Source organism: Microtus oregoni, unplaced genomic scaffold (genome assembly GCF_018167655.1).
Source record: "Microtus oregoni isolate MIOR12 unplaced genomic scaffold, Mior012 000070F_ref0000104, whole genome shotgun sequence".
Classification (NCBI taxonomy): Eukaryota; Metazoa; Chordata; class Mammalia; order Rodentia; family Cricetidae; genus Microtus; species Microtus oregoni.
In genome coordinates this window covers 3,669,891-3,683,855 of record NW_024543977.1, presented here as the reverse complement: position 1 = coordinate 3,683,855, position 13,965 = coordinate 3,669,891, and the positions used below count along the sequence as shown (strand labels likewise).

At 39.5% G+C, this 13,965-nt stretch overlaps 1 protein-coding gene across 10 annotated transcripts in view; it reads left to right on the top strand.

Moving 5' to 3' along the window:
• Positions 1–13,965, top strand: part of Abi1 (abl interactor 1) — an 88,130-nt gene that overhangs the window by 26,963 nt on the left and 47,202 nt on the right. For all 10 annotated transcript variants that reach the window (XM_041641560.1, XM_041641559.1, XM_041641558.1 and 7 more), the window contains exon 2: positions 7,310–7,477. In XM_041641560.1, coding sequence (XP_041497494.1) covers positions 7,310–7,477 — 168 coding nt within the window. The remainder of the gene's footprint in view (positions 1–7,309; positions 7,478–13,965) is intronic.

Below are 13,965 nucleotides of genomic sequence, written 5' to 3'. Positions count from 1 at the left end.
CATCTGACAGATCTCCAGGTGGAGTTGGCAAATCTAGAGTGGTACAGCTTCCGCAGTAGCTTTTCCTTTGTAGTCCGGTTTCTGTAGCTGGATGCGTTAGCTTCACAAGTTGATTCATTTGTTACTCTCTGATTTTGCATCTTCCCTTCTGCATCTTCATTGCTTCTTCAACTATTATTATTAATGTAAAGTGTAATTATGTAGTGAATACTTTATCTATAAATCGCATTGGACTGCTTCCTGCTTTAAATCCTGACTTAATACACTTTCCTTGTTGGTAAATATCTATATAATTTTTGATTACATGATAGTCAAAACGAGATTTTTGTCACCTGTCATTGGTTCTTTACATTGGTTCTAGTTTTTCTTTGCTGTTACAAATTGAAGTGATAGAAATATTGTTTGCACTTGCCCTTGCTTTTCTTCTGGGCAAATTCCTTGACACGAAGAACACAAATTTTAAGCAGTTGTGATATATGTTGTCTGGTTGTATTGTCCAGTATGTGGAGTGTTTTGCAATCATTCTTTTTAAGAAGAACTAAAATTGTTTGGGAAGTGAATTAGTTGATAGCAAAGGAAGAAGTGGAAGGAAAGCCAATAAAATCTTTTATATGAACAGTACATAAATATGTAACATGTCAGGTATTTAGAGGAGTTTGAGAAGGCCATGGAGATGAATTGTCCTTCCAGGTAAAAGATTTTGTCAGTACAACTGTCAGCAGGGGCCTGGATCTGTCCTCCCTGGTTCTCATGGTGAGCAGTGGTGCACCTAAGACTTCTTAGGGGAATTGAGGCTTGCGTGTTACCTGTGCTATGTGACTGAAGAAGGGGAGTGGATGTGCATAATCTAGGTTGCATGATGGGGCATTGCTTCCCTGGTCAGGGAGGGGCGTGGTGACCAGTGCAGCCTGCACCACCACCAGGGGGTGGTTAGTGAATGCACTCTGGACGGTGGACTCTACGGCCTTTTGCTTATTTAGTCCTCTTGGTTAGGGCCTCTCTTGTCTATCAGTGAATTTTGTTTGGTTTAGTTTTTGATGTCGGAGGTCTCACTGTGTAACTCAGGCTGGCTTGGAATTTGCTATGTATCCCAGGCTGGCCTTGAACCTAATTGTAATTTTAAAATGTACTTGTTCTTTCTGAAATAGGGTTTCCCTCAATTGTGTCCCAAGCCTTTTAAAGTTTAAATGCTTTGTGATATTGATAATAAAGGGATTATTTGGGTTGAAATTATGATACAACTTAAAATTTCAGAGCTGTATTAACAGTCTGTCTACTAGAAATGCCAGAAAGATAAATTGACTGTAAAGGTTTAAAAGTGTTTTTGAGAATACAGTTAACTATGAAGATATGTGTAAGTGTAGTTGGAGCTGATTGTTGTGTGTAAGCTTTTCAGTTAAAGACAGACTATGCCACAAATCCTATTCCTGTCCCCATAGTGTTGCTCAGTCTGTCCTCAAATTTGGTGATCTTCCTGCCTCCCAAATGCTTGGATGATGGTTGTTTGCTGTCACTCCTGTTTGTGTTAACTTTTGAGAGGCAGTCATGACAAGGATGACTTCTTTTCTTTTGGGAGTCAGATATTGACATAATAAAATGGGAGAACGATTTCACCTGAGGTGAAGAAAGTGAGGAAGAGGAAAGGCAGTGAAGTAAGGGTGTGGATGGGGGTTGGTTTTCAGTGGAAAGGAGGGAGAAGGGGTGATAGAAGGATGTGGAAGAGATTGAGGTTGCTTACAGCCAGCAATTTTTTATTTAATGCAGTGAAAAGAACCCCCGCCCCTTCCATTTGAAGAAACTGTGATGGGACAGAAAGGATTTAAGGAAGCAGATGCGATTGAAGGTTTCTACCCCAGCTAGCAGATTCTAATTTAGTAAGTTGAATTTCTGCAGGTGGATAAGGAAGGAGGAAGAAGGAAATGGGTAATGGTTGAGATGGTCACAGAGTTCAGTTATGTCTGGAATTTCCGGCGTGGTTTATTTAAAGTGCGTATTTTAACTGCAGCTATTTTAAACAACTAACTTTCTTTTTAAAGCTGTGTATGTTTGCTAGGCAGTGGTGGTTGGTGGCCACTTGGGAGGCAGAGGCAGGTGGATCTCTGTGAGTTCGAGGCCAGCCTGGTCTACAAGAGCTAGTTCCAGGACAGGAACCAAAAAAAAAAAAAAAAAATTGATTCCCTTTAAGGACACTTAAAGGACAGGGATGACAAATGGACTTCATATCATATGTCAACTCCCAGAGCCCTTGGTTAACAGGGAGCCTAATTAACTAGTTAGTGTACTTAATGCTGATCTTAATTCTGTGGACACATTCTTAGTTGTCTATAGTCTGTGACCCATTTTGTTTGCTCCTTTGACATGCTTAGGTAATTGGTTGGTGATTATGAGGGAGCTACAAACAAAATAACTAGCAGCAGTAATTTTCAGCAAATGTGAGTGGAAACTGGTGGTGACTTGAAGGGTATTCTTCAGTAAGGCTGTTACACCAGGCATGGCTTTCTTTTTCTTTCTTTTTCTCTTTTTTATTTTGACAAGAACAGGGCCTCTCTGTTTAGCCCTGTCTACCCTGGATCTCAGTAGACCAAGCTGGCTTTGAACTCAGAGATCTGCCTGCTCCTGCCTCCCAAGCGCTGGGATTAAAGGCGTGAGCCACCACCATCCAACCACACGCGTCTTTTTTAATGCTTCAAATTTTGCAAATCAGGGAAAATGAAAAAGAAATTGTGGGGAGTAAGGTTTCATACAACCCAGGTTGGTTTTGAACTCACTGTGTAACCAAAAATAACTTTAAATTTGACACTTCTAAGTTACTCTTGTTTTGAATGCTAGCTTCATAGGTATGCATCACTACTCCTAGCTTTCTTTATTTTGGGGGGCAGGGGGAGGGGTATAGCAACCAGGACTTTTTGTATGCTAGGCAAGCACTCTGCTAACTGAGCTAATCCCCAGCCCCCAAGAAAATGAAGTTTAAAATTTAGTTTCTTTGATGGGCTGAAGACATGACTTAGCGGTTAAGAGTACTTGCTGCTCTGCAGAAGAACTGAATTCGATGTGCAACATGCACACATGGTGGTAGCTCACACTGTCTGGGCACCAGACATACATGTACTGTATACACACACACACACACACACACACACACACACACTCAGACAAAACATTCATGCACATAAAAATTACTCCCCAAAATTTAATTTCTTCAATTTTTTTAAAGATACTTCGTTGCCAGTGATCTACATAAAAAATTTCCATTTTCTCTATAGCATTGCTAGCACTTGTAATATTTAAAAATTTTCTTAGATTATATTTTAATTATATTTCTACTTCCAAACCTTCCTTCTATATATATGTCTCTCCCTTTTCTACTTCAGATTCATGGCCTTTTAAAAAATCAATTGTTATTACATATATATTATATGTATATTATGTTATTACATATATATTATATGTATATGTTATATACATATATATTATATATATATGTGTGTGTTCCTAAAAAGTAACTGGTTGAGTTCATATAATGTTACTCATATGTATGGCTTTAGGGCTCAGCATTTGGAACTGGACAACCAGTGTTGTACTCTTCCCTTACATTAGAATTTAAAATGGAGGCTATGTAAAATACTGTTTTTGCTTAAGTATGACATTACTGTTTGGGTAAGAGTGCATTGCACTTTACTGTATCAGAATGAAAGGGTTCTTATGTGTAGGTTTATAGGTAGAATAATTTCTATTAGCATTTAATTGACTCTAAATAGTTATATGATTCTATAATAAAGAAAACCGGAAAATAAAATACAAGCTTTTTCGTGGGAGGAAAGGAGAAATAGATGCTAGCCCAAACCTGGCATTTCCTTCCACTCCTTGTGTTGGAAAAATGTGTGTGGTCTGTAAACTGAAAGCTAAAGAAACAGGCAGATGAAATTCTGGAATATATTGGATGATTGAAAATAATTATCTCATTCAAGTTTGTCTGCCTGACTTTGTAAACAGATGTTTACTTTTCCTCTTTAATTGTAGAAATTCCCCTGTCTCCCCCAGTTCTGAATTTTAATTCTAGAACAAATGTCCTTGAACATTCTAGACAAATGCTCTACCATGGAAGAAAGTTCCTAGCCTAGATTCTGTGTTTTAATGCAAAAAGACCTTGTTTTCAATAGTGTGGATGACTGATTCTATTCAAGATTGTATTTGTATTCCAAGCCACTGAAAGAGCGAGAAAAAGAAACAAGACAGAAGACAATTTCAAAGAAAAAAAGTAAACTTGTTTTATACAGATAGCAAAGTTGTTTAAACATCCTAAATAATCTATAAAAGGTGGATAAAGTTGACAAATGAATTTGGAAACATTGCAGAATTAAAAGGCTTGTGTGTGTGTGTGTTTTGTTTTTTTCTGAGACAGGGTTTCTCTGTGTAACTAGCTGTCCTGGAACTCACTCTGTAGACCAGGTTGGCCTCGAACTCACAGAGATCCACCTGCCTCTGCTTCCCATGTGCTGGGATTAAAGGCGTGCGCCACCATTGCCTGGCGTATGACCAGTGTTTTAAAGCCAGTTACCTGTAAATTTTTCTGTAATCCCCAAACTCATCAGATTGGTTCCAAGCTTTTTTTAAAAAACACTCTCACATCCAATTTATTATCCTTACTGTGTGTATATACTTTGCGCAAGTGTGAGGGTGCCAGTGCTGCAGTGTGAGGGAGGTCAGAAGACAACTCCGGAGCGGTTTTTCTCCTTTATGTTTAAAAGGGGTTCAGGGAATTGAACTCAAGCTTGCACAGCAAGTGCTTTCACCCATTGAGTCATCTTTTGCCAGACTGATTTGGGCCGGCTGTCTGTCTGTCTGTCTGTCTTTCTTTCTTTGATTTTACATCCCTACTGCAATCGTGTCCCCCCCCCCCCCACTCCTCTTTTTCTAGTCAGGCCTTTCATGGGTATCAACAAAACATGGCATATCAAGTTGCAGTAGGACTAAGCACCTCCCCTTGAATGTAGACTGGACAAGGCAATCCAGTATGAGGAATAGATTCTTAAGAGCCAGCCAAAGGGACACTTGCTGTTCACACTGTTAGGAGTGCCACAAGATAAACAACTGTCACACGTATGTAGAGCCATATGGGCTCCCTGGTTGTTGGTTCAGACTCTGTGAGTTCCTCTGAGCCAGGGTGGTTGATTTTCGTTTTTTTTTTTTTTTTTAATTCTTTTTTTGATGTCCTTGACCCCCTTTGGCTCCTGCGTTCCTTCCTGCCTCTCTCCAGCAAGATTCCCTTAGCTAATGTTTGGCTGTGGATCTCTGCCTCTGTTTCCATCAGTCACTGGATGAAGACTCTCTGATGATCAGATCAGGCCAATCTGATCACAGGAGATGGCCAGTTCAGCCTATGTATTCGCTATTGCTAGGAATCTTAGCTAAGGTCATCCTTTTAAATTCCTGGGAGTTTCCCTTGCACCAGGTTTCTACCTAACCCTGAAAACCACGCCCTTTCCAATCATCTTTTTCAGTACTCTCCCTCTCCACTCACCCTCCATCCCTCAAGTTTCCATCTCCATCTGTCCCCAGTCCACCCAGGAGATCTCCTCTATTTGCCCTTTCCAGGGAGATCAATGTGACCCTGTTTGTTACCTAGCCTCTCTGGGGCTGGGATTGTAGCATGATTATCCTTTACTTCACAGCTGATATCCACTTATGAGTGAGTATATGCCATGTTTGTCTTTCTGGGTCAGGGTTACCTCACACAGGATTTTTTTTTCTAGTTCCACCCATTTGCCTTCAAATTTCAAGATGTCATTTTTTTTTAACAGCTGAGCAATATTTCATTGTGTATATATCACATTTTCTTTGTCCACTCTTCGATTGAGAAGCATCTAGATTTTTCCAGGTTTTGGCTATGACAACTAAAGCTGCTGTGAACATAGCTGAACAAGTGTCCATGTGTTATGGGTGATATAAAAGTGCCCTTTTGATATATGTCCAAGAATAGTTTAGCTGGGTCTTGGGTTGATAGGTTTCTAATTATCTGAGAAACCACCATTTCCAAAATGGCTGTACAGGTTTGCATTCCCACCAGCAATGGAGGAGTGTTCCACTTGCTCTACATCCTCTCCAACATAGGCTGTCCTTAGTGTTTTTGATCTTAGTCATTCAAATTAGAATTGTTTTGATTTACATTTCCATGATGGCTAAGGATGATAAATGTTTCTCTTTAAGTGTTTCTCTGCCATTTGAAATTCTTCTGTTGAGAATTCTCTGTTTAGGTCTGTACCTTGTTATTAAATTGGATTATTTGGTTTTTGGATGTCTAGTTTTTTTGAGTTCTTTATATATTTTGGAGATCAGCCCTCTATCGGATGTGGGGTTGCTAAAGATCTTTTCCCACTATGTAGGTTGCTGTTTTGTCTTATTGACTATGTTCTTTGCCTTACAGAAGCTTTTCAGTTTCAGGAATTCCCATTTATTAATCTTGGTGTTTGTGCTACTGGTTAGGAAGTTGTCTCCTATGTTAATGTGTTCAAGGCTACTTCCTACTTTCTCTTCTATTTGGTTCAGTGTAACTGGATTTCTGTTGAGGTCTTTGATCTACTTGGACTTGAGTTTTGTGCAGATGATAGATATGGATCTGTTTGCATTTTTCTACATGTGGACATTCAGTTATGCCAGCACCATTTGTTAAAGTTGCTTTTTTTGTTCCTCTGTTGTGTATTTTTGTCTTTTTTTTTTTTTGTCAAAAATCAGGTGTTCCTAGGTGTGTGGATTTATGTCTTGGTCTTCTGTTTGGTTCTCTTGATCCACTTGTCTGTTTTCATGCCAGTACTATGCTGGCTTTGTTATTACAGCTTTGAAGTAGGGCTTGAGAGCAGGGGTGGTGAGACTTCCAGCAGTTCTTTTATTTTACAGGATTTTTTGTTTTTTTATCCTGGGTTTTTTGTTTTTGTTTTTTTTCCATTTAAAGTTTATTATTTTTTTTTCAAAATCTGTAAATAAATGAGAGAGAGAGAGAGAGAGAGAGAGAGAGAGAGAGAGAGAGAGCGCAAGCATGCCATTTGACTAGTTTGGTATTTCTGATTTGGGCTTTTTAAATGGAGGAAAATAGCTCTGTATTTGTGGCGCACGCCTTTAATCCCAGCACTCGGGAGGCAGAGGCAGGCGGATCTCTGTGAGTTCGAGACCACCCTGGTCTACAAGAGCTAGTTCCAGGACAGGCTCCAAAACCACAGAGAAACCCTGTCTTGAAAAACCAAAAAAAAAAAAAAAAAAAATGTGTGTTTAATGAATGTCAACTAACTATTGCTTATTTTCGTTCTAATTTCAGGCTACAGACAAGAGAAAAGCTCTAGAAGAGACCAAAGCATATACAACCCAATCTCTAGCTAGTGTTGCTTATCAAATAAATGCATTGGCCAACAATGTACTCCAGTTGCTGGATATCCAGGCATCTCAGCTTCGGAGGATGGAGTCTTCCATCAATCATATCTCACAGGTATCAGCTTGTAAAGTCTTAGGTTTATAGTTAGTCAAATGGTAGCACACGTCTTAATTATAAGGGTACATACCTGCTAAGAAATGTGTTGCTAGGAGACTTTGCTGTGGTGTGAACATTTTAGAGACCACCTACATCAATCTTCATGGTATGTAAGTCTACCTACTGTTCCCTGTGGACAGTTGATGTTGTTAAGAGTGGAAAATGCATGATTCACAAGGCTGTTGCTGGTGTAGAAAAATGTTTTTAAAATAATTAAAACGCTGTCTTGAAAAACAAAAAAAATAATTTAAAAAATAGTGTTAGGGCTGGAGAGATGGATCAGCAATTAAGAACACTGGTTGTTTTTCTAGAGGACCTGGATTCAATTCCCATCACCCATATGGCAGCTCAAAAGTGTCCGTAACTCCAGTTATGAAGGATTTGATACTCTCACAACAGACATACATGCAGCAAAGCACCAGAACACTTTAGATAAAAAAGATATCATCTAAAAAATTACTCCTAAAAAGAAAAAAAACATAGTAGCAATGTTTTTTAATACAGTGGTAACAAGTACTGTAATCTATAGACCAGTAAGAATTTATTATCATTATTAGGTATTATACAGCATAAAAGTGCGATGGGCAGTACAAACAATAATAGGTATGTTCACACAGCCACTGCCATGAAACAGATAAGTAATATACTGTTCTTGGACACTGATGTAAAATCCTAGTAGACCTCAGGTAATATGCAGTCTCAGACAAATGTAATGTAACAATGGTATAGATGACCTTACCTAGTATTTTACTGATTGATTGTAGGCATGGTCACTCTTAGCTTTGTTTTGAGTTGAGTAAGCTTTAAGTTTTGAAATAGTCTCACTGTAGCCCTGGTGGTCCCTGAACTAAGGTGCAGCTGCCTTAACCTCTTTTAAAAAAAGTCATTATTATTTTTTTTTAATGTATGATAGTGGCTTACAAATATGTCTGTGTACCATGTGGGTGCCTGGTGCCCACAGAAGCTAAAAGAGGCCATCAGATCCCCTAGGACTGAAGTTATATGTGGTCATGAGCTGTCATATGCTTCCTGGGAATCAAACCTAGGTTCTCTGTAAGATGATCCAGTGCTCTTAATGGCTGAGCCTTCTCTCCTGTCTCCAGCCTTAGCCTTTTAAATGCTGGGTTCATAGATATGAACCACCATGTTTGCTTTTACTGTTTTTGTTTTTTTAAAGTTTTCCTTTTATACAACCATAGCCTTTTGAATGCTGGGTTCATAGGTATGTACCACTATTCTTGCTTTATTTTTTGTAAGTCTTCTTTTTACATTTGTAGAAAAACAACACAAAACTGAACATATAAGGTGTTTTGTTGTTTTGACTAGGACTAGAATCTAGGGCTTTGTGTATTCTAGTCATGCATTCTATTACTGATCTGCACACCCTTTTTTTTTTTTTTTTTTGTTATGGTAAGCTGCCCAGGCTGGCCTTAAATTTTCTTCCTCACCCTACTTTAGCCTCCTGAGTAGCTGGGATTATAGTTATATCCCACCATGCCAGCCTGTTGACTTTTGTTGAGGTAAACTAAATTACATTTAATTAAAGCTTATAATAGCATCTTGTCAATTTTTACATATTCTCAAGAGGTCATCAGCATAAAGAAAGGAACATGTACTTTTGTAAACTTTGCCTCCATCCCATCCCTTGTTCTCAGGTTTTTTGTCATTATAGAATAGTTCATATTTTCTAGAAATTTGTGTGAATGCATTCATGTACCTATCCCCTACCATTTTCATCTTGATTTAGCCCTTTTTACATAGCACACTTACTTTGAAATTTACCCATACTGTTCCCATAATAAGAGTCTGCTTTTATTGTTGAGCAGTTTCATTTGATTTCCCTCCCCTTTCTCCCCTCCCCTCCCTCTCCTTTTCTCCCTTCCCCTTTCCCATCTCCTTCTCTCCTTCCCTCCCTCCCTTTCTTTTTTTCTTTCTCTCTCTCTCTCTCTCTCTTTTTTTTTTTTTTGGTTTTTCAAAACAGGGTTTCTCTGTAGCTTTGGAGCCTGTAGACCACACTAGTCTCAAACTCACAGAGATCTGCCTGTCTCTGCCTTCCAAGTGCTGGGATTAAAGATGTGCACTACCACTGCCTGGCTTGTTGAGCAATTTCTATTTATCTGTTATCTGTTTGTGTATCTGTTGTTGGAAATATAGGTTGTGTTTATATTTTGCCAACTGCACATTAAACTTCTATAAACATTTATATATAGATCTTCTATAGTCAAATGATTTTCAATTTTTAGAAATTATATTTTTATTTATTTTTGTGTGTGTGGGTGCATATGTGTCTCAGCATAATTTGTTTAGAGTTAGAGGTGACTTAGCTCCCTTTCAGTATGTGGGTCCTGGAGTGTGCTCAGATTGACAGGCTTGGTAGCAAGTGCCTTCATGTATGTTCTCATTGGTCATGCTTTTGTTCCTTTAAAGAAGATATGTGTGTGGAATGAATATTTTACATGGTAGATGTCTGTTTATAAGAAATTATCAAATTGTTTTTAGTGTTTACTGTCTAGTCTGTGAGAGATCTTATAAGGAACAAGATTATAGGTTTTGTTACTTTTTATGCATTTGTAGAAAGGAACAAGGTTGTTTTATCTCCTCATAAAATGAATTACTTTGGTTTTGCATTATTTTAAATGTTAGCAGTCTTTACTGGGATTAAATTCCTGCTAACTGATGTATAGAATTTCCAATTAAATCTAACAATGTATAGAATTTCCAATTCTATACATTGTTAGATTTAATTTGATAGAATGTTGCGGGAATTACTTTATGGTCTTGAGAATTATTGGTTATGTTTTGTAGTATCTTTGGCTTTGGTGTCATTATTGTAATTCTGGTTTTTATATGAGTAGTTTTCCGTTTGACCCTAGACTTTTCACTTGGAAGTTATGGGTGCACACGTGTGTGTATGAGTGTGAGTGTGTGTGTAGATGGAAGTTTCTGTTTTATTCAGTCCCAAAGAAACACACAGAGACTTATATTAATTATAAACTGTTTGGCCTATTAGCTCAGGCTTATTGTTAACTGGCTTTTACAACTTAAATTAACCCATAATTTTTATTTATGTTTAGCCACATGGCTTGGTACCTTTCATCGGTGAGGCATTCTCATCTTGATTCCCCTGCTTCTGGATGGTGACTGTGTCTCTGCCTTTTCTCTTCCCAGAATTCTAGTCTGTTCACCCTGCCTATACTTCCTGCCTGGCTACTGGAATCAGCGTTTTAATACGAATGACAAATCTTTACAGTAAACAAGAGCATATCCCACAGTGTGCATGCATGTGTGTGTGTGTGTGTGTGTGTGTGTGAGTTTGAAATACTGATTAAATTTGTTTGGCAGCTTCATACATGTTTGTAGTACATTTTGTTTACTCTCACCTCCCATCTTCTCATCTCCTTCCACTCATGTCAAGCTGCCGTGGACCTCACAGGTCTCCTTTCCACATTCATACTTTTTTTGTTCTGTAGTCCTCTGTTTTTTAAAAGAACTTGTCTATGTGACCATGAGTTTAGAACTATCCATTGGGATCTTTATGACTGGTATTATTCTTTTGTTTTATGACGGACTCTCCCTAGCTGGCCTGGATTTCACTGTGTGTTTTAAATTAGTCTTAAACTCAGGGTGACCCTCCTGTTGCAACGTCCTGAATGCTAGGGTTGATTTCTTTAAATAAGGAGATTAGGACATAAGCATGCACAGAGGCAAGACCGTAAAGATAGAACATAAAGAGGAAATGGCCATCTGTAAGACAAGAAGCCAGCTGTAGAGATATGGTGGTCCTAAAAGACCAGCTGCTGGATTTCTAAGACATCCAACTTTGTGAGGGCAACCCCAACAAATTAGTTTTACTATCTTTAGGGCCCTCACTTTTTGTCAACAATTATGGATTTTTTAAAAGTAGGGTTCTGGTATATGATTCTGGCTGGCCCCAGACTTGCCATGGTTTTGCTTTACCTTCTCCAGTGCTGGGATTATAGGCCTGCACCATTGCCAAGCTAGATGAAAAGTTCTTACCAAAACTGATTCAGGCAGAAAGATATACTACAAATTGATAATTGTCATTGAAATGAGAATAGTGTGATTATCAGCAGGACCTAAAGGTCACACAAACATTTAGTAGAAGTCACTTGATGGACTAGTTTTCTTTTAATGTTATGGGTGCTGAACCTGCATGTATATGTCTGTGTGCCGAGTGCCAACCAGAAAAGGCCTTTGGAACTGGAGTTACAAGCAGTTGTGAACCACTCTGTAGGTTCTGGGAATTGAAACCTGGTCCTCTGGAAGAGCAGGCGGTGTACTTGTTCCTAAGCCACCTCTCTGGCCCCAGATGCAGTTGCTATTTTAAAGGATGACTTTTCACAGTTGATAGTTTCATAACTGGGGTTTAGTCCACTTGGTTTGATTCCCCATGGCTGCATAGATCAGACAAGTTAGTATAGACCTGTGAACACTGGGGAAATGGAAGGAGGAGGATTTGGAGTTAGAGGTCATCCTTGACCACAACAAGATGAAAAACAGCCTGAGCTATTCAAGACTTTGTCTCAAAGAAGAAAAAGCAAAGCGGGGTGATGGTTGTGGTGGTGGTGGAGGAGGATCTCTGAGTTCGAGCCTGGCCTAGTCTACAGAGCAAGTGCCAGGACAGATTCCAGAGCTACACAGAGAAACCTGTCTTGAAAAATCAAAAAAAGAAAAAAAAAAGACCAAACAAAAAACCCAAGGGCAACAAATGTAAAAAACAAACCACCAAAACTCTAATAAAGTGTTATTTTCTTCTTTGAAAACACCCAGATTGTCTGCAGCATTGCTTCCTCTTCCCCTGTCCTTCCCGTCTGTCCTCTCAACCCCCTTCCCTCCCACCTTTTTGAGACCAGGTTTCATGACATCCAGGCTGGCTGTAGCTTCTGCTGCTACTTTTCTTCCCCTTCTACTGTTTACTTGTAAATTCTTTTAATTCCATGTGCACATTTGTGTTTGTAAAGATCCCTTGGAACTGGTGTTACAGAGAATTGTGAGCTACCATGTGGGTGCTGAGAATTAAGCCTATAGGTGTTTGTTTTGTTTTTTCTTCGAGACAGTGTTTCTCTGTGTAGCTTTGGAGCCTGTCCTGCAACTCACTCGGTAGACCAGGCTGGCCTCAAACTCACAGAGATCCACCTGTCCCTGCCTCCCAGATGGCTGGGATTAAAGGCATGTGCCACCACTGCCAGGTGACTATAGGTGTTTTTTAATGTTAATATATTACATATGGACAGAATATATCTTTCAGTTTTTTGGTTGTAACTGTTTTCTCTTTTAAAGATTTGCCATAGGGGGCTGGAGAGATGGCTCAGAGGTTAAGAGCACTGCCTGCTCTTCCAAAGGGCCTGAGTTCAATCCCCAGCAACCACATGGTGGCTCACAACCATCTGTAATGAAGTCTGGTACCCTCTTCTGGCATGCAGGCATACACACAACAGAATATTGTATACATAATAAATAAATAAATATTAAAAAAAAAAGATTTGCCATAGGCTAAGCATGGTGGCACAGGCCTGTGATCCCAGCTACTTGGGAGTCAAGTTCAAGACCTGGGAAAATGGAGCCAATAAATGATATGGGCTAAAGCCTCATATCAATAGCCAACTTTATTCAGAGCATCAGACAGTTTATACTCTGAGAGTAAAGAGAGTCATATGAGTAAAGTGTCCAAGCACAAATGCAGGCTGCATGTGGGCAGCGAACTGCACATGGCAGAAGGTGTTTTTCCATAGCGGCATATGAACAAGTGACAGCCAGTTGTCATGAGTAATCTGAGGTAGTCACTCTATCTGTGACACCTGGCAGGGGCAAGAAAGTATAACCCAAATCCCATTACATGTTTTTGAAGAAACTGAGATCACAAGTTCCTTGTCCTGGTTCCTTGGAGTTTTCTCACAAGAAAGCTTACAGGACTCCATTCTTGGACCGTGTTCTGTCACTCTGTGTGTCTTTTTTGTAAACTGTGGTAGTGTTGGAATTGGCCTTTAGACTTTCCAGGCTAAGTGCTCTATCACTGAGCTGCAACTCCAGCCCTTGGTGTTGAGATTGTTCTTACTGTGTGGCTGAGACTGCCCTAGGACTGTGCTGCTTCTTCCTCAGACCACTTGAGTGCTGCAAGCCTTAGTAGGCTTCCCTTCCTGTTACTCCTCCACCAGGCTTCCTCCTTCTTGATCCTTTTCCTTCCTTTTCTCTCCCTCCTGCCTCTTCCTCCTAGCTCCTCTCTTCTCTTTCTCTTTCCTTTCTCCCCCTTTTGTACCTCACTGTACCCTCCTTTTCCTTTCTTCCCTTCTTCACTCCTGCTGTCTTTCCCTGCTTCCTTCTGTGGTGTTGTTATTTTTTGAGGCAGAATCTATACTCAGGCTGGCCTAGAATGTGGTCTGTGGCCTAGGATGATCTGAAGTTCACTGTAGTGATCCTGCTTCTGC